This window comes from Phalacrocorax aristotelis, chromosome 6 (assembly GCF_949628215.1).
Source record: "Phalacrocorax aristotelis chromosome 6, bGulAri2.1, whole genome shotgun sequence".
Lineage (NCBI taxonomy): Eukaryota > Metazoa > Chordata > Aves > Suliformes > Phalacrocoracidae > Phalacrocorax > Phalacrocorax aristotelis.
Window position 1 is genome coordinate 54284672 of NC_134281.1, and position 21691 is coordinate 54306362.

The 21691-nt window shown below is 37.3% G+C and overlaps 1 protein-coding gene across 15 annotated transcripts in view; it reads left to right on the plus strand.

The window, feature by feature from the left end:
- Positions 1-21691, plus strand: part of ADGRL2 (adhesion G protein-coupled receptor L2) — a 162922-nt gene that overhangs the window by 119761 nt on the left and 21470 nt on the right. For 11 of the 15 annotated variants that reach the window (XM_075098003.1, XM_075097992.1, XM_075098002.1 and 8 more), the window contains 11 exons: positions 5942-6238; positions 6795-6898; positions 7740-7925; positions 8972-9010; positions 11919-12102; positions 13991-14113; positions 14382-14587; positions 15654-15827; positions 16896-17105; positions 18188-18408; positions 19702-19768. In XM_075098003.1, coding sequence (XP_074954104.1) covers positions 5942-6238; positions 6795-6898; positions 7740-7925; positions 8972-9010; positions 11919-12102; positions 13991-14113; positions 14382-14587; positions 15654-15827; positions 16896-17105; positions 18188-18408; positions 19702-19768 — 1811 coding nt within the window. The remainder of the gene's footprint in view (positions 1-5941; positions 6239-6794; positions 6899-7739; positions 7926-8971; positions 9011-11918; positions 12103-13990; positions 14114-14381; positions 14588-15653; positions 15828-16895; positions 17106-18187; positions 18409-19701; positions 19769-21691) is intronic. The other 4 variants (XM_075097995.1, XM_075098007.1, XM_075098004.1 and 1 more) reach the window with 1 other exon arrangement.

The window sequence follows — 21691 nt, forward strand, 5'->3', positions numbered from 1 at the left end:
ATGCATTATGACATCAATAAATATATTTTGATTATGGCCTTTTTAAAGTATATAAACCATATGAAGGCACTAGGTTTATTTGAATGTGATGCATGTATTCACAATCAGTATTTTTCCTTATATAAAGCCAGTACCAAATATTTTAATTTTGTATGGATCTGTACATAGCGTATCTAAGAATATGTTTCAGTTCATTTCCTCTTTTGCCTAAGCCAATTGCCTGTAGTTAAAGACCACTAAATTAAAGGAAAATTATCTAATATGATTGTCCTTGAGTTGTACTGCTATAAAACCAAGAAGAGATTCTGTACAGTTTCTAACTCTATATTTTATTTCTATTATATTCTCAGTTCCTCTTTGTTTCAGCATAAAGTCTGTATAAAGTGAAGATCAATCCTTCTATTGTGACACAGTTAAAGGATCTATATGTGCAATACACATTTGAATTTTTTTAGCTCATATGTAATTAGGTCAGATTTTCAGCATATTTGATGAAGCGCATTTTTGTGTTTCTTTTGTTCTGGTTTGGGGTTTTTGTGGTAGACTCAGATTTCTTAATCATCTATTCAAAGACATAGGTGTTAGGATAACATTCTTTAAGTCACCTAACACGAGAACCTTCTCTTAGTGTCTTTGGCAATGGTACTTTAATATCAAGTATTTAATGGTGTCACAAGGTCTGTGCCTCAAAATTGGAAGTCGTGGCCTCTCTGTTCGAATGGTTAACTTGGGCCCATTGTGCGAAACTCAGCAATCTGTGTTCCCTCTGTTGCCGTGGAAGCAATAATGATATATAGACACATGGTGATTCTTTTCTTGTTTTTTTTTTCCCCCCATCTATCTGTCTTGGCTATCAGTTCTTGTCTACACCATAACTTCCAGCTACTGAGTGCTTCAAAAACAACAGTCTGTCTTCCTACATGAAAAATGATTTTGTCACATTTGAGTCACAGTTTCAGCTCAAGGGTTTACATTTGCTCCCAGGGCCAAAATCTTGGATTCATCCATGACCCCAAACCTGCCTTTTTTCTCTCTTTTTGTTTCATGTTTGTTTCATTTTTTAAATCTGCCTATTGAAATGTCTTAAATACCGGTATAATTAACCTAATGTTGACTTTGCCCTTGCTGCAAACCTGTGCCATTTTCATCTCCTGCAATACGTCCATGTTACATGCTCCCCACATCCTTAGTTTCTTAATCTTCAGGAGAACTCTTAAGATTTCTAAAACTGTGGATGCTGCAGCCAGGCTACTGTTTTACCCTGACAATGGGGTCTGGTGCCCATAGAACTTCCCCCTTAACCTCATTCTTCATGTGTTGTTTTTTCTTCTGTCTTCTGATGGGATTTATAGTACATAGATGTAGAAATGGTTTTCAGAGCTACAGCTGACAAGTACCACTCAGATATTGCAGAAGAGCACATTTTCTATGGTTAAGTGTAAAAATTACATTTAAAAATGAAAACCTTAATTTAGAAATTAAATAAAATATATCAGGCCCTGCAAAAAAAAAAACCAAAGCACTATGACAAATGTGAAACAAACCAGTTTTTATATCCCTGGTAAATTTAGTGGATGTGTCCTGTTACATTATTTCTAAAGGAGGTATCCAAGGGACAAATGAATCCTCGCCGAAATAGGAATTTTTAAAGGAATTTTATGTTAAAAGATCAGGAAGAATAAAGGGAATTTTCCCTCTAAAAAGTGAAAATGAACATTACATTGTAAGGTTTCCTTGGTAACAAAAAGAAGATAAATCCTTTTGTTCTGTGTTAGTGCGTTAGGGAGAGATTTCATCTACCCTCGTCCCAATTTGCGCTAACTGTGCAAACTGTTCAAACTGAAGTTGTCTCCCCTTTTGTACCATGATACCCATCATTAAGTTTTATTGGATCGCTGCAGGAAAATATGGATGTTGTGAGTGTGGACAGAACAGAAACTCGGAAAGTACTATCACTGAGGGCTTGAAATAATAGGAAACTAGTGCAGCTAAATCTTTATAAAACCAAGAATCTACGACAAAGTCATGCGGCAAATTGTTAAGTAAATTAGATCTTTACCGTTATATCAAATCTGATATACTACAGATTGATTAATGAGTGGTTGTGCAAGTAAAGGCAACGTAATGGGGACCAGATAGCACATTTCTTGATCATAGGTATTTTGTTAATTTTGTGGCATATTTGTTATCATTTTCAGGGTACAAATTTATAAATGGCTGTGTAAACATTTCACTTTCAACTAAATAGGATTTGGCAGGGTCAGTAGAGTACTGGCTAGCATAATAGCTGGAACCTATAGGTAATTAGGTGAGTCTTAGTGACTTCCCTGCTCTTCACTGAAGCATGAAAACAGGCACCCAGCGGTAATAAGCAGAAGGCAGGGAAATCTGGATTCGCACAGGTTTCTGGTCTCCGTTGTTTTACACGGCAGCTCAGTGTATGACACCTTCTGAAAATGAAGATGGGCACGTAGATTTTCATGTGTCTGAATACACTGAAATACCTGACCCATAAGTGCATATGTTTAACTGAAAAAATACGTGCAGCTGATTTCTGAAATTACCTAGATGCCGGAGATGAAAATGGAACCATTACTAGTTTCAGAAGTGGTTCATCATCTGGGCATTTCAACATAATTTTAAATCTAAGGTCAGAGCTGTATTTTTGGTGGGGACTTTTTTTGTTTTGTTTTGGTTTGTTGTTTTTTTTTAAAAAAAAAAACAGGTTTTATACCTGCTTAGAATAGAATCCTGTTGGCAAAGAATGCTGGGTCACTTGTGTGCCTTCCCTAAATCTGCTCTTCACTGTCAGTTGGGGAAACAAAGTTCCTATTCCTCTGCTGTCCTAGGCAATTGTGGTATGTTTTTTATAGACATCACACTGTTAAACAGGTGTTAAGTTTTACTCCAGTGATGTCTTCATTTTTAGAAACAGATAGTATGAATAACTGTTTAAATCAGCTGTTAGCAACTGCATGAAACAAATGTAAATTAATTACCCTCAACTTGAGTCTTTGGATTTACTTCTATTGCCCTTTTCTTTTTCTTTTTTTTTTTTTTTAATTTTACAAAGTCTGTGTGTTCAGCTGATAATGAGACACACCTATTCTTAAAAAAAAGGAAGAAGACAAAAGAGGTTTTGGTTTTCTCCTCAGCATGTCAGGCCTAGTCAAAAAGTCCAAAATAGAATCTCACATTGTGAAAGAGTCTTTTATGGCACTGGGCAAAAATTACATATCTCCAACCTTGTAGAGGCTCACCCCTGCTGCTTGGAACAATAGGTTAATAACCCTGACATGGAGTTTGTTCTTCTTCTTAGTTGCGGCATATTAATCATCACTGCCGTTATCTTATATCAGTAAAGCGCTCCGCAAGACAGCGCATGGCAGCCGGCGGATGCCGCCACCCTCAGCTTTCAGAACGAGACACATCAGGTGGTGGCAGCTATCATGTGTCTTCTTACAGCTCAGGAGAACGGCCTTGCAGATTAAGTTCCCCAACAGGTCATTAAAAACAAACTGATCGGCCTTCTAAATGCTAGATATATTCCTTAAAGTGATGAGTTCAGTTGTTTCTTGTCTTTTCAACCTTTTTCTTTCCCAGACTTCTAGCACTGTCTGAAGTTTCCTGGTACGTTCTTAAATATACTGACTCTCCTTTTTAAAAGTTCAATTCAAGAGAAAATCTCTTAGAATTTGGGTTTTTTTGTTGTTTTTTGAGAGAGGTGGTTTGAAAACTTTATCATAAAATGTGATATTATAAATATATTTCTAAATTATGTACTACTACTACGCTATGCAGGTAATTTTTGAATCACAGGTGATATGTTTTGAAATTTATTTTAATGGATAGCATTAAAATTATTCTACCTAAATGCTGCTAATAACAGCAGGGTATTTTAGCTCAGGGTGCAGCACAAAACACGTTCTGAAAATTGTTACCTCACTACTGAACTTCAGAGAGGTGTTACGAATTCCTACAGTGATATTTTGCTCCTGAGACAAAGCTATCCTAAACATCATAGGTTTTGAATAGTAGCTGCAATAATGCTAATACACATTTCAGTGATTAAATATGTACTAACTAGCACAATGTGTTAGGGGATGGGTAGTAGTAATGGGTTGTCCCTTGCATCATTCTCCGTCCCCACCAGTTCCCGGTTCCTCAGGACCTGATTCAGCAGGTGTTGCCTGACACTTCTGCAAGCGATTGCAAATGCTTTCGACAAATGTTAATTGGGAAAGCAGAAGAATGCTGGATGCATTGTAATCAAAAGAAAATTACAGGAGTTTCACAAGATGTCAGGCAAGCACTTGCAGAACAGATCTGGGGATTTCAGTAGGTTTCATAGTAGCTGGCTGCGCCGCGAGTTCAGCACAATTACACAGACTGTTTTAAGCAGCCAAGAATGAGACTGAGGAGCAGACAGCCTCTGAAGAAGTTTCTCATTTGGGAGCAAAAGAGGGATGACAAGCACATCTTTGCATTTAGTCTTTGAAAACAGATCGTGATGTTCAAAAACACCACTCTAAATTGATATGAAAGTAAAAAGATAAATTCATATTTAAGACTCCTAACATAACTGAAATATAATTGAAAAAGGATTTTGAAATAATTGTTATCTGCCAAACTACTGAAAGTTAATCTTATTCAAAACACTTAAAAAAAAATCTGCTGAAAGAAAGCGAAGCAGCTTTTCTTTTGTTTGTTTTTTTTTTTGTTGTTTATGATTTAATTTAGAGAAAATGCATTGTCCAGTAAGTCAGAGTTCAAGGGCCTCGCAGAAGAAGAAAAAAGGAAAGAAAGAAGCCACTTTGTTCACTGAAGTTAATCCTAAAATTAGCTTCATTTATTTCTGTATCAGGATTTAAAAAATTCTTGGTCTGAGTTTATTTATTCTCAGCACAAGGATCTGTGCTTTTACGTGCCAATAAAGCACTGTGAACCCTAATGAAGATTTGGAAATAACTAACGATAACTGTTTCTGTTACATTGCTCACTTGCATTGTTTCGCCGTTGCTCAATATACGTTTGAAGGTGATGAACAGGAGTTCCGGACTATTATCTCCACTAGCATTAGCTAGGGTTACCTCTCCAAGGCCTCAAAACCGTGGCGTAGCTCAGGCCGGACCTCGGCAGCCCCAGCGATGCTCTCCCGACGTGGGTCAGTGGAGTGAGCAGCTGCGAGTGCCAGGCAGAAGTGACCGGGCCTAAGCCGATCCTAGCGTTTCAGAAAAGATTAAACTAGGTACTTGCCACTGGCTGGAACGAGTTGTGTTTTCATACCTGCGTTATCAAAAAAGGATGTTAAGGCCCGAAATGTTCAAACAGGAGAACACCACGTACATGCTAGGTGCTGCTTCTGTTTGGAGCTAATCGGGCATGCTGCAGCTCTCTCAAGCAGAATGACTGCCGGGTAGGAAGATGTTAGCGTAATTATTTTCCTGGAAGGTGTGTAGTGGGTGACTTGAAGTTTTGGGGTTTGTTTTTCTAAAATGGCCTCGTTAGTTACAGCCCACTGCCTTTGTTGTTAAAGCTGGACTGCGTTGTTTATGGCACGCTGATTCAAATGATTCTGTCTGTTGAGTTATTCCTTCTGCAAAAGCGATTAAGTAATCTTTAATTGCACTGAGCGTGTTTGCTATGTACTGCTAACTCACTAGTACTGCCTTTCAGCCTTTAGAACTGTAACTATCAATTTTTATTACAGAGATTATTTGGAGAATGTGCTGAAACGTCATACTGGAATGAACTGGGAGTAAAGAAAAAAAATCAAAGTTATATCATAAGCACACAGAATAGCAATAAGAGTAATATTAAGATAAAGGAAAAGAGACACCAGAGAATCCTTTAAAACTTCATAAATAACATTTGAAGGACTTTTTTTTTATATAATTCTGAAGTAACTTACTTTATTATTACTCTAATTTTCTCTGTGCAGTGCCTACCACAGCAGTGACAATAACTTCTTCAGCAGAGCTATACAAAACCACGGTGTCGACCACTAGCACTGCATCACAGAAAGGTCCCATAAGCACAACGTTAGCTGGAGGAACAAAGGAAGGGAGCAAAGGACCCAAGCCACCGCCACCCATTTCCACAACCAAAATTCCTCCTGTGACAAGTTTTTTCCCTTTGCCAGAAAGATTCTGTGAACCGACTGAGGCCAGGGGGATTAGCTGGCCTCAGACACAAAGGGGAATGATGGTTGAACGCCCTTGCCCCAAAGGAACACGAGGTATTGCCTTTAAAATTATGTCTTGATTTCAAGCAGACATTTCAAAAGCAATGTGCCGCTCTCTCATGGTCAATTTTTTTTTTTTAATCTCAAGCTGTTTGTCACGTGGTTTGTTTTTTTTTTTTGTTACTTGGAGAATGCAGTATCTACAGGCAATGGTCAAGTTTTAATCTGCAAATGGCATTTGAGCGTAGCCGCAGAATTACCTTCCGCATGCGCTTTTGAGAATTCAGGTCAAATTTTAGGGCTTTGCTTGAGGACTCTTGTGAAATATGCTTACAGCTGCCTTTCTCATTATGAGCTCCCCTCTGGATGAGCTCCAGGAAAAATCAAGGGCTTTTTGTTTGTTTGCAGAAAACGTCTGGTACTTTTCGCTGACTTTTTTATTGCTGTTTGTAATCTACATTATTTCCTTACATTTTTGTCAATTATTGTCAACTACTGCCATTAGCAGCATTCAGATTTAACATTGCTTAGGAGCACGGTGTAGCCGATTTCCTGGATGCACGCAGAAAAATGGTTTCCATTTCACTGTAGTTTTCTGCATCTGTTGTAGGAACTGCCTCGTATCTCTGCGTGGTCTTAACAGGAACATGGAACCCCAAAGGCCCTGATCTTAGCAACTGCACCTCACACTGGGTAAATCAGCTGGCCCAGAAGGTTGGTTGAAACCTTTTAATCTGGTGTACACTGGTGATTAAGGATTTTGGCTCTGAACATTAATAATTCAGTTTGTGGAAGCCATCGTTATTACTCTCTGTTCATTTAAAGTAGAAGGAGTTATATGTACTTTGTGCGCGAAGCATTGGCCAACGGTTAGATTCATATGTGTGTTCTGGGACGCTCTCCCTCTAAGTTCTTGTATTGAGTCTGTGATTATGTGTTTTCATTGCCATTCAAAGCAAAGTAGCTTTGCTGGTATTCAAAAAACAAAACCTATATTTGCTTAAGAAATCAAATATTATAAATCATGCAGCAAAAACTGTGGTATACAGCAAGGTTTTTTGGTTCAGGAGAAATTATACAATAATAAATAGATTTTTGTCTGAGTGCATTAATAACAGTATGGTTAGAGCACAGAGCCACTTTCTGTGTTTTCCCTCCCTACTGAGGTTTACTAAGTTTATGAAAACTGGATAATTTGTTGTCAGTACCAGGCTACTTGACTTTCAAATGCCTCAAGCACTAGTATGAACAAATAGATTTCTTACTGTCTGATAATGGCAGTAAAATAAAAGTGGGGATGAATAGAAGATCTAGCCCAAAAGTCCCAGTCTGGTTTCTGGTTTTGATGGCTGTTAAGAACTGCTTTTGTGTGTCATGGATCTAAGAACCTTTAATCTTCTGAGATAAAGAAAACGTTATTGGTCTCAATTAGTTGCAGATTTCAATGTATGTGCAAATGGTTATTTTACCACAACAAAGGTACACAGGGAATTGGAATTAGGAGCCACAAGCAGAACAAGGGACCCTGCTGAGATAATACAAATTGTCATTTCAGATCAGAAGTGGAGAAAATGCTGCTAGTCTGGCCAATGAACTGGCTAAACACACCAAAGGACCAGTCTTCGCTGGCGATGTTAGTTCATCAGTGAGGCTGATGGAGCAGCTCGTGGACATTTTGGATGCTCAGCTGCAGGAATTGCGGCCCAGTGAAAAAGACTCTGCTGGAAGGAGTTATAACAAGGTACACATCTCTCGTCATCTCCTCCTGCTGGGATAACCATTGCCCTTGGTTTTTTTATTTTTTTCCTTTCAGAAATATTAATCTATACTTTGTTCCTGCGTGCGTATAGTTCTGGAATAAACATGTAAGAGAAAACAGCAGTAAATACACAGTGGAACTTTGCAATTACCTTCTTTAGGGAATAAGATATAATTCACAATAGCTGACTGGTCCTAAAATACATAGCTGTGTTCCTTATTAAAATCTGGAATGCGTTATAACTAGTGTGAGGGAAATGGGCATTAGCTCTCAGAAATACTGTAACAAATCAACATGTTTACCCAGTGATCCTTTTAACCCTGAACATGTAATAAAATGAGTGGGATTCTGCATAGGTGCAGGGTTTTATTTTAAACTGGCTTCCTGCAGAATAATAGCACTTTCTTAGCCTTTTAAAAATGCCAACGTCACTTATAATTGATCTTTATGAAAATGCCTTGATACACATATCTAAAACACAAAAAAGTGTTTTCTCCAGAATGATGTTCAGAGAAGCATTTCAGACAAACCGTATGTCTTTGTGGTTTAAATACAAATCACAAGTGTTACTGCCATTCCTCTTTTTCTCAGGGGAAATGCTGTATATCTCGGCCTCCTCCTTGCGTCAGCTTAGTCAACAAGCTACAAACAAAACATTTTTTTCAGTCTCCTTTGGAGAGAGAGCTCGATGCACTCTGTTATTTTGGCAGTAGTTTTATTTACAATCCCTAGCTGCCCTTAAAAGAGTTCTCCCAGACACAGCTCAGATGCCCACACAGGGATTTTCTCCTTTGACCTTTTCACACAAATCCCACCGTTTGGGCAAAGATATCTGGGCACCTGTATGAAGGTTGGGGAAAAACATTTCCTGTGTGATGTTTTTTAGTCCTTGCTGGACAGAACCTAGACTAATGTCCAGGCTGTAGTTCAAATTTGGGATTTGAAACACCAGAATTTTTTTTTTTAAATATTTCTGAAGCTTTCCAGAATGTGTCTAACTTCTGATTTTCTTTTTTCCTACTAAAAAGCTCCAAAAACGAGAGAAGACATGCAGGGCTTACCTTAAGGTATCTCTCCTGTGCTGTCACCCTGCTTTCTCCCTGCTTCAGCAACCTGCCACGCTTTATCATCTTGCTGCATGATCCTATGTATTTCAGTCTTTGATAAATGTGTATTGTGCCCCATATCAACTGTACAAATGTTGGCTTTGCACAGGTATAACACTCAGAAAAAAAATTAAAGATCAAAGTTTATACCTCTTTTACCTCAACTTGTTCAAAACTAAAAGAGCGGAAATGGTTATTATCTGAATTGGAAGTAACACCTCCCTTCATAATACAACTTTGGGTAGAGGAAAAAGCTGGCAATTTATCAGAAATTACTTCAACTTGGTAGTATTTATATCAAAGACTGTTTAGAGTTACTTTGCTTGCATGAAAAGTGTACATTACATAGCCTGCTTTGTTCTTTGTGTATTCTTATACCAAGGAAAATCACTTTCTTACAGTTTTAAGAGTTATTACAAAGGCCAGACTTCAGGATAAAATGTAAAGACAAACATTTCTCCATGTTTACTAGTAAAATGTGTGCCGTGTGTCCCATTAATCAGGTTACATGGAAGGCATGTGAGACATTGCTACCCGATTTTCAGTTTCTTTCATCTGCTGTAGAATGGTTGTCCATAGTGGCCAGCTCCTGCTCTGCAATACGATGCCAGTAATGCTACCTCGCACCTTTTGAAGAAGAGAAAAAAGTCCTAGAAAAGATCGTGTTTGACTCTGGAAAATTTTATTGCACACGTTTTCAGTTTCTTTTAAAATACTGATTTTTACTTGTACCCTCTAAGATAAAATGTAAGAATGATTTTTGAAAAGAGCTTTGGAATACTTTACAACATAATAAAATAATTCAAACTCTTACTGAAGAGACATTTCTCTGTACAGGCCACTTCTGTCTTTTATCCTGCAGCCCAGGAGGTGGATGGGAGATGTCCAGTTATGCATAAATTTGACAAAAAGAGACAAAGATCTGGAGAGAAATTCACTTCTCAAATAATAATAATTGTAATAGGTTTTTATTAGAAAATATTTTTTAATAGAAAAGGAAAAATCCAGCAGATATGGTTTGAGTAGACTGAGTTTTCATACTTCATTTTCAACACGAAACATAAACATGAGGAGTAATGGGGTTGCTCCGACAGCTGCGTCACAGGGGCCGCGTGGTCTTTTCTCCTACCGCCTGCTCGCCTCTGTCTGAGAGGAGAGAACGCCTCAGAAATACTACTGGGCAGACGATCATTTTCCACAGGAAAAACGCAGAGTTAGATTATCCCATAATAAATAAAAAGCATTTCTTATTAATGAAAACATACCGTCAGCGCTATATGGAGATACACAAGAAACTGTAGCACAACCTTAATTTCCGACTGGTGTCATTTTCTCTAGGTCTCAAATGGGCTTCTCAGCTTAGATAAGACTAATAAACCTCTTGAAATTACAAATCAAAAGCTGACTTACACTATGCAAATGAAGCAAGTTCCCACTTTGTGACAGAGGATTCATTTGTACCTCAGATTAGAGGCTCCAATCTGTATTTCTTGGTGACTAATGAATCTGGCCTCTGCAGACCAATTTCTGTTCCACTCTAGTTAATGGCTGCAGCAGTATCAGTGCGAGCATTTTGACTATTCTGTCTCCCATTAGAGAAAGAAAAAAGGCTCTAATGCCACTTCGAAGTATCTTCCACCTGCCAGGAAGGTCATGGTGGCTCACAATGCAGACAGAAAGGGGATATTAAAATGGATTAGGCTAATTAATCTTGCTCTGACAACAGCCTTGACCAACTTTTCCTATTCGTTTATTTGTACAATATTGTATTCCACACCGACATCTTTCTGTTTGTACAATGTGTTCTGTTTCCATTCCCAATGCTTTTAAATTGATCAAACAAATTATATATATGCTTAATGACACATTATGACTAGGTAAATGGGACAGAGTAAACAGGGTATTTCAGCAATGCATGGCATACTCAATGCACAGCATACTCAATGCACAGCTACATTATGCATTAATGTAAGAGCCTGCCTTCAATTGATTAACTGATTACTCTGATTGATTGGATTATTTTGTAAAAATAATGTAATCATGTCGCTGAATTCTTCTTCTTCCTTGTTTACTGTTACTTTATATGCAGCTTAATGAACCTTAAAACATGATGATAGAGTTGTTACAAGACAGACTTTTTAAAATGGCAGCTTTGTTCAGTTTCACAGTTTTGCCTTCACTGATAACAGGGACAGTCAGTGGACATCTTGTTTGTTCTATTGATTTCCTTTTTTACCTGACCTTTGTGCAGGAATGGGAGTTAGTAATCTTTTTAAGTATCCATGAACAGGTACAGGAACAGGAGGGGGAGTGAGTGTGGCCCGGGCTAATTTATATCCACTGAGTCAGCTTCATTTCATGCCTCCTGTAATAAAGGCGGCAGTTCATCATAGGCAAGTAGTTTACAGTGCTAGGGCTGCGTGAGTTTTGGGCTAAGTTTCTAGAGAGTATTATTGTCATTTTAGCCTAAACTGCAGAACGGCAATTTTGGCGTTAGTATTTTTAAATAGAAGTTATACATTTTGACATTAACTTTAAGACAAAAGCTTTGGGCAAAACTTCTGGCATTTATTTTTACATTTTTCAACACTTTAATAAGACTGTCTTTACATCTGACATGAGATGAGTCAAGTCTGCATGTTTACCGCTTAGAGACCACACAATGCTAGTGGCTAACTGCACTTATAGTAATGCTAATCCAGCGAGAGGATGGGAAATACTTTTATGCTGAAAATAGTTTTCTAATGCCATTAAATCACAGTAAATTATTCTGACAGTTAAGTATTATAATTGTCACCAGATAACGTTGGAAATTTTCCCCACCTGCCTGGGGCAATCGGACCTAATGATAGTTTTCTAATGAATGCAGGCAATTGTGGATACAGTGGACAACCTGCTCAGGCCTGAAGCTCTGGAGTCCTGGAAGGACATGAATTCTTCAGAACAAGCCCATGCAGCCACAATGCTACTTGATACATTAGAAGAAGGGGCTTTTGTCTTGGCTGATAATCTCCTAGAACCAACAAGAGTTTCAATGCCCACAGAAAACATCGGTAAGTAAATTTCTTTAGAAGCATAATTTGAAGTGCTGTACATTGCTTTACACAAAATCAGGAAAAAACATTCCAGGTAGCCACATGCTCTTTGAAAGCTGAGCTGCGCAACATTTGGTGGAAAAGCAAATACTCATAAGCAGGGAGACATGCTTTTCTTGTTTAGTTCTTCAAAATTAGCTTTCTTCTTTAGTGTCATTAATACAGCGTAAAATGGAAAGCAGTTGATGTTATGAAGTTGATTTACCACTGAAAAATCATTAGCAGAATGTATGGATATGAAGAGTGCTTAAATGGCAGAGTATGGATTTTTTGAGGCAACTGCTTTCTGTAGGGCTGCAGAAATGCCTTCCTGTTATATATAAACTGTTCCTAATGAATTTAAATTACTTTTTTGCAACGTACACTGCCACTTAAATATTTTAGGCAATCAGAATATAGGCCAAATGTTTATATTAAACATGACTGCCTTCAGGTAAAAATGTGTTCAGTGAACTACATCTCCCATAATGCAGAATAGCTATGCTCCAGGGACTGCAAAATAGCTGAAGATAGTTGGAGCATAATTTGGAATTCAGGTGGTGACAGAGAAATGAAGGGGTTTGGTATTAGAGATGTGCAAATATTGGTATGCGGGATGTGTTAAAGCAAAAATCATTGCTATGCATAAAATTAAAATTACTTCATCGTATTACAGGATTAATGTAGTCTCGGTGAGGTACAAGGAAGCTGAAAGTCTGCTAATTTGAGGAGTACTGAGATGGAGACTTGGAATAGATGGCAGAAATGAGACTTTTCACGTTTCAATGTCTGCATACTTGTAACTGTAGAATATGATTCTGCCCAGCTTTTTAATTTGAGTAGGAAGATACTGGAAAAGGATGGGGAAAGGTGTTACAGTCCATTATCAGCATAACTGCATCAGTTGTTTCTGAAGGAATGTGGGTAGAATTACAGATGATCTCTCACAGGATGTACACGAGCAGTTCCATGGAGCTCAGTAGACTTTCTGAACATCACTTCTTGTGATAAGCTGTCTTCAAGTCATAGTTAGTAACTCATTACTGATGCCATGCAAGATGGAATTCCCAGTGCACATACATGCATATGGCTTAGAGAAAGAGGAATCATTCCCTAACTTTACACCTTTTGCCAGTCTATAGTTTAGACCTATAGTTAAGCAGTTTACTATAATGCACTTATATGTCAACAAATTGACCTCTTGGACCTATATGATTTTACATATCCAAGGGAATTCAGCCTTCGAATGTAATCCCACGACAGCTTCCCAATACGGTGTGTTATAAAATTAAAAGTTAAGCAAGGACGAGTGGCGTCTAAGTTTTCAATTTAAATATTTTTAGCAGAACCAGTAAAATGGTTTTCTATGAACCTTTATACAGAATTAGAAATTTTTTTTAGATACGAATACTGATCTAGCTAAATACATGGCATAAGTATATTTAGTTATTCATTTGCTGACTGTTTTAAAAACTATCTAAATCAATACTAAAGTTCTGAATTTGTTAGCAGAGGATACTGCATAGGCATTAGGAGCTTCAAAATTAACATTTCTCTGCAACATGTGTGTGTGGGATTTTTAAGTGGATGTTTTGGGGGTACAAATTAAAACAAGGTTTGTCATGTTATCACTATTAAAGTGCTGTCATTTTAGTAGTGTGCATTAGGTTTAGTTAAAGAAACTAACTCTGCTTGAAACATGCAGTACAGATCTATCTGACTTATGGTGGCAAATGAGGACAACAGTGTGACAAAACTAGATTAAGAGTGGGGGAAGATATTGTCATCTGGCATATTGCAATCCAGCCAAGAGAATTTCTCTGCATTCTCCTTTTTTACCACTTATTTTTCCCTCTGGTCTGCTTAGTTTTGGATGTTGCAGTGCTCATTACTGAGGGCCAGGTGCAGGACTTGAAATTTCCTCAGGGCAGTAAAGGAGGCAACTCGATTCAGCTCTCTGCAAGCACCGTGAAACAGAACAGCAGGAACGGTGAGTCTTGGGCACGGAGCACTGAAACTCCATTAACTTTTATAAAACCTACATTACCTTCCCTAGTTAAAATATCAAAACAAAACGCAACGAAACTGGTCTGTGGCTTTTTCTTGAAGATTGTGGGTACCTGGGTGTTTTTCTTCAAATCCATAGCCTGAAAACAACTCTCTGTTCAGAGATGCTTTATTGTCAGTTCATTAGAGTACAGGTTGCTGTCTTTCCACAGACCCCGGTGGCATGATGATGGGATTTTGTTCTTTTGTAGGATTAGCAAAACTGGTTTTCATCATTTACAAAAGTTTGGGGCGTTTTCTCAGTACTGAAAATGCAACCATAAAGCTAGGCAGCGACTTTGCTGGGCGGAATAGCACGATCGCCGTCAACTCGCACGTCATTGCAGCCTCTATCAACAAGGAGTCTAGCCGCGTGTACCTGACTGATCCTGTGCATTTTACGCTGGAACACATTGATGTGAGTTATGCTAATGAATTAATGGGAAGGTCATAAAATCAGCAAGAGAGGAAAGCAATGCAGAAAAATAACCTTTTTTCCATTTGAATTTTAAATGTTGGACTAGGTCAGAGACACAAGCTTAGTTAAGTCTATGAACATAAAATTAAATGAGCCTGGTTCAGTGATTATTAGAACTTAAGTGTATTCTTAATGAAAGCTAATTCAGTAATCAACATGAAAATGTAAATGACTAATTTGTTTCTAACTGAAAATTAACTCTTACCTCAGTAACAGGGTAGAAAATAACTGTTAAGATTCTCGATGGTCTGATGCAGCAAGTTTTAATGAAGCTTTAACTTTTTACATTAATTTTGGACCAAGTTCTGGAAACCTATACAAATTCAGTGAAGAATAAAGTATTATATCTTTGTTTGATATACTTTAAATTTGTGTATATTTTCTTCATGGTAATTTATTTGATGTGTTTCTTTGCTCATTACTTTGGTCCTTTCTGTTTTCATGTCTCACATGGGGAAAGTAAATAATCACTTCAGTAACAGAGAAAATACGGTTGGATTTTCCTCTCATTTTGCCTCTTTTTGTAAATCTATTTTGACTGTTTTTCATCAAAATAAATAGGCATTGAGAGATTAACTTTTTCCTGCTCCCTGTTCACAATACTTTGGCCTGACCAAAGGTGAGATTCAGAGGAAAAAGGTCATATTTTCAAATTCTCAATTACAGGAAAAATACCTTCAGAATAAATTTGCAGTCCTAATTTTGCAGAAGGCAAAAATGGCTATAATGTACCATCAGTGTATAAAATCGTAAGATGGAAATCGTAATTGTTTAAAATTGGGTCTACAGTAATTGAGACTACACTTTAGAATGTTTCGGACTATAAAGTCCCTTTTAAACTAGATGTCTTCCTTGTATAACATAGTCCACATTTTTGCTGATGAAAAACTTTATTGTCCGAAACATGCAAAGTTTAATCTAAATTACCCTTTACACATATTAAACAATTGTTATTGCCATCTTAGTGTGTGAAATGCTCATTTTCTGTTATCCTTTTATCTCCCAGCCTGACAATTATTTCAATGCAAATTGTTCCTTCTGGAACTACTCCGAGAGGACTATGATGGGATACTGGTCAACTCAAGGTTGCAAACTGGTTGACACAAATAAAACTCATACGACGTGTGCTTGCAGCCACCTAACCAACTTTGCAATTCTTATGGCTCATCGGGAAATTGTGGTAGGTAATGGCGTTTCTAGCCATCAGCAGGGAACAAACTTTTAAAGATTTAGCTTTAAATTTTTAGCAGGATACAAAATTGCTGAAGTTTCTTAAGTATTTATAGCTTCTACCCACTCTTTCCAAAGCAATTTGCTTTCTGTAGCACTTTCCTTCCTCACTCGTAAAGTTACAAGCAAAGTAACAGGAAAGAAAACCAAGGAAAGGCACGAGTTTACTCCAAGTCGTATTTTAAAGTTACTGACAAGCATTATAACTATTTTACAGGCTTCCCTTCAGTACAGCTGGAGAGTATCTGCAGGGGAAGCTGTGCAGGCTGTTCCCTGGAAGCACAAGCGCCAGCTCTCCTTAGAGCAGGAAGGTCAAAGGCCTTCCATACTGGTTGTTTAAATGCTTCTTCATACTATGAAATTTTGTTGTCTAGTTAAAGCGCTTACTGGATGTTGGGAGGAGGCCCGGAGCGTGCAATATTTGCAAGGATAAGAGACTTCTCATATAGCCATTGCATTCGGAAAGGTCACTGAAAAGATAGCAAGGTGACAAAAGTGATTCTGTTGCAACTGAAGCAAGGAACCTTCTGTAGCTAAATGTGAGATTAGAGCTGGAATTACACGTGTAACATATTCTGCATTTTGTCCTAGCTGGTGTGCAAATTGTTGTTTTCTTCTCCACTCTGGAGTTGCAGGTCTGTAGGAAAGAACATTAACTCTTGCAGTAGGTCCCGGGGAAAGCTCTGCTCTTTGCTTGCATCAGAGCCTAATGGCACTTTCAAAATGTTATGTTTCTCTACTTGTTCCTGTCTGACAAGTTTAGTGAGCCATAGGAAAAGTAAAAATGCTATCTGGTCTGGCTAAAACAGTCACATTTTTCTCTCAGACCTGCTCCTCTTCCTCTTACCCTACTCTTGCTCTTCTGGGAAGCTGGCCTGAGACCGAGAAATTACTGACTACATTTTGCCCATCTCATGGAATGAACAAGTGACTTTTGTGGGTGCTACCTGTGAAAATAGGTTTTTGTTTATACTCATAAAGAGTCATATTAATTTTCTCCATTCTTGGTTATTTCTAGTACAAAGATGGAGTGCACGAATTGCTCCTCACTGTCATCACCTGGGTGGGAATTGTCATCTCTCTTGTTTGCCTGGCCATCTGCATCTTCACATTCTGTTTTTTCCGTGGCCTGCAAAGTGATCGTAACACTATTCACAAGAACCTTTGTATCAACCTATTCATTGCTGAGTTCATTTTCCTAATAGGCATCGATAAGACGGAGTACAAGGTAAGGTTTCTCTGTGTGTACCGATCTTGTTCTCTGAAATGACTGTTTGAAATGGATTTGAATTAAAACATGACAACACTGCCAAGCTTTCAGCATTCTGACACAGCAAGGCCAAAATAAATGCTCAGTGTGAAAATAAGATAGACATGTTCATAAATATTATTTACATCCATCAAAAATATCACTGTGGCCTTAATTTCCCACTTACTGCAATGTTTTTCATTTTCAGTTGAGAAATGTCAGCTATTAATGAAGCAGGTGGTTAAACTTTTGAAAGAGGAGATGAAATTTAATGTTGACATACTAGGAATATATATATATGTTTTCTATGTATATTCATATGTCTCAGCAGCTATTGACTACCTTTTTGTATATATATACATGTGTGTGTGTGTGTATATATAAAAAAAATAAGAGTTATTAGAGGTAGTTATAGATGTTAGTAGATGTATCAAGTACAGAGCTTTATCTATATATTTACACATTTTTTACACAGCACATTCATGCAGGATTTTTTGGCAGTATTGGCGAAATTATTTCTGAAATGATTCATTGGGTTGAAATGTAATAATTCAGTATAGTTTCATCCTGAACTCAGCCAAAGGGGAGAGAATTCAGATTGATTTCTGTTACGACAGTAGAAACTTCTGAATTACAGCAGATAAAAATGGCTTGATGGCCGCTTCATAATTTTAAATAAGCAGTTTTACATTATGCATCTGTAGCCAACTGTTCATGTCTTAGATTATCTGAACTGTAAGTCCTAAAACCGTATCAGTTTCAAAATTAAAGAGTTGTTTATAAAATTGAAAAATCCACTCTATAATTGAAGACTGGGTGGTGAGGGCACGATTTCCTTATCTTCATTCACACTATTTAGCTAATTTGCTTTCTGTGGCTGCTGAGCACACACAAGTATTTTCAAATGTTCAGCGAATGTTTTCAGGTAGGAAAATGCTCCTGAATTTGTGAAAGGTCTCTGGCAGGAGTATATGCTGTTCTATTGCACACTATTTAATTAGAGATGTAACTATGTGAAGATTTTGTGGTTTATATTTCCATCCTTCTTTTTTTCTTTGCAGATTGCATGTCCAATATTCGCAGGTCTCTTACACTTTTTCTTCCTGGCAGCCTTTGCCTGGATGTGTCTAGAAGGAGTGCAGCTTTATCTAATGTTAGTAGAAGTATTTGAAAGTGAATATTCTAGGAAGAAGTACTATTATGTTGCTGGCTACCTCTTCCCTGCTACAGTAGTTGGTGTCTCAGCAGCTATTGACTATAAGAGCTACGGAACAGAGAAAGCGTAAGTAATTGCAAGTGACCTGAGTGTTTTTCAAGTGAATAATTTTTTAAAGCCTATTAGCTGTCAGAGGGTCCCTGACAGACTAAAATACCATCTGAAAGCTTTATTGGTAAGAGAATGGCAATGCTGTGCACAAATTACAATCAAGTCTTTTGTAATTCTCTGGGTTCAGAGGATTTGTACTCTAGAGAGACCGATTCTAAATTATGGTCTTTCTTTTAACACAAAAGATTGACCTGAAACAAATTGAAAAAGTAAATAACTTTTTGGCCTCAAATGTATATTAAGTAAAAATTCTAAACTTAAAGTATCTGACAGGCCTAACTACCCAGTTTTAAGCTAATGCTTCATTAGGTCTCTTTGTTAAACTGCCCCTCTAGCTACCTCTTGTCCTGAATTATGCCAGTACACTATTCCAAGCCACATGTTTCACTTCGATATATTTTATCAGGTGAGTAGAACAGGATTAAAATTGGCCACTGCTTTTTATTCACAAAAACACATATATATCTGTGTGGAAAGTGACAGGAGGTAGACAGAAAACTTTTCTGAGGATTTGAGTTGCTGGAGGCATAGATTTGCTTTCCAATAGTGTTTACTTTGTCCTTTGATGAAATTAGTTACAGAATGGAAAGGTACTGTTGACTACAAGAAAGCTGCTTGATTTTGCTACTGATGAAAGACAAATAAGGACAATTCAGCGGGGAACTGGGCTATATGAAAATGAATCGTTAAACGAAGGCGGCCCTAATAGGTTTACACGTCATTTATTCGGGTATCATATGTATTCTTTGTCTACTGTTCAACTCCCAGCTGGGGCATTTTATTTATACCATATTGTTTTTCAGCAAAACATGGCATCTGAACATTTTCTGTCTTGTATTCCTCAGGAGTAAGCACTTTGCTTATGATATAAAGTTAAAAGCAGATTTTGAAGATTACATGGAAAACCTGTGAAAAATATTTACTGATGTTAGATTCATTAGTCCATGATAGCACCTGTGACCAAACCTTTTGACTGAAAGGAGAGAGAGCGCTCGTTTTGGTTTTGATTTTTCTTACATGTTAGCTACTCCTGATGACGTATTTTCAAGTTCAACACGGTTATTAAACGGGGCTTATGAGAAGAGTTTCAGGTTAGGAAAAATTGTCCATGGACTAAGTGGTACCGTGCAATGTTTATCGTTGTTTACTGGCAAAATGATAGCTTAAGAAGTATTTTTGCACTTTCCATTTATTGGACCAATGTGCTCGTGCAATTGTTCACTTTTCTTTCTCTTTTTTCCATTATAGTTGCTGGCTCCATGTAGATAACTATTTTATCTGGAGCTTCATTGGACCCGTTACCTTTATTATTCTGGTAAGAGCTTTGTTTTTTCTTTTCCTTTTATGTTGCCTCACAGCAAAGCTGAAAAGATTGAATAACATCAGTCAATACCATCCTTACTTACAAGACATTTTGTGAAAATGCCTATAAACAATTTGTAATGTGACCAATGGTTATATAAATGTTTAGAAATCTTTAAAGAGTGCTGACCAAATGATTAATTGTCAAAGCTGTGGTGGCACTTCAGCATAGCCATTTTTTCCTAATGGCTTGAACTCTAAAGGTCGTATTGACATGCGTAGTCATATGAAAAATCAGTGAAGTACTAAACACAGGGTTTTTTTTAAAAGGAACCATTATTATTGCTTTGAATTGAGTCACTATTGTACACGTTCCAGAATTTAACTGCTAATTATCCAACATAATTATCTCAAAAGGGTGTTCTAACTCATTGGATAATTAAATAAATCTTATATTTCATTACACTTACACAGTATTTGTGCATGCACTTGCATATGGATACGCGTATTTTTCCGTGACTACTTCTGTGTATATTTATGCTACGTGTAATGTATGTCAGAGATGCAAGTTCATGTGTTTTAGTATAAATAATAGAATATTATGCAACCAGTAGAAAGCATATACACGTTCTTGCAGCCGTTTGAGTAAAGCCATTGTCTGCATGCACACCCGTCTGCACACCCACAGCTGTGTGCCCCATTGTCCGCTGAAGATTGAATGTTGTGTTCATACGCGAGTTATCCATCCTCTGAGAGCTTTCAGGTAAAAAGCACATAGTTATCTGTCAACACAGGGGAAAAACATCTCCCTATTATTTCAGACTAATAATACCAACACTGCACAACGTAGGAATTTAGAATTTGGGAGGAAAGTGAATGCAAGATGTGCATTTTGGCTCACCTTGTTTTTCTCTGCTAGTTCAGTGTCTTTAAAGCCTGGCTATACTTGGGAAATATGCTAGAAGGCTGGTGCTGGGGACATAGCCTACGTACATAGAGAGCTTCTCTCATAATTGCTGGTAGTTTGGAAGGATGAATTAATTTGTTTTCATGTTTTTGAAAGTCTGAAGAGTTATTTGTTCCCCTGACTTTATACAGTAGTGGAGTTGTGAAGTTCAGTTCCCTTGAATTTCCAAATTCAAGAATTGTATTTTGTCATTGCTATTTTTTCAGCTTGAAATACACGCATTGGGCATAATTTTGAAATTTCCGATTTTATCAATGTATACATCAGAGGCACTGTTTCTACACTTTCTGTAGCTTATAGTTTGCATTACTTCTCCATGTAAAAATAAACTGAAACTTTAATTATGGAACTCTCTATGAAAAATGTACCCAGCCAGTCCTTTGTAGGTACTTTATTCCTTCCTGGTACCTTTAATACTGAAATAAGCTTACATGTATTTAGGCTAGTTTTACTCTCTGTTTATATCAAAAACTATTTCAATCCTTGAGCAGTCACTTAAGAAAAGATAGTGGTGCAGTACAGAATTTGTTTGAGTTCGTTGGCATATTTTCAAAGAAATAGCCATGGATACCAAAACTCATGTGTGTATGAGCTGAATTAGAAGAATTACAGTGCTTGTAAGATGTAAGTATAGACCATAATAACTGTACAGAATTTATTCTAAATATGTTTAAATTAAATCAAGTCTCAGGATGATAGGGATTCTTCTTCAATTAAACCTACAATTAAAATGGAAAGATATACTTCTTTTTTTCAATACTACAGACAATATTTTTCAACACAAAGTTGTTTCTTGCGGTTGTAGTCATTACTAGGAAATTGTTCTAAGTTTCATGCCACAATAGTTCAGTTACCTCAAGACTGATTGTGTGGTGATAATTTTGCTTTTTGTGTCTAGCTTTTTATTTTATTGTTACTGGGAGTATTTTGCTAAGTCACCTCTATTTCTCTCCCTTGCTTTAAAATAAC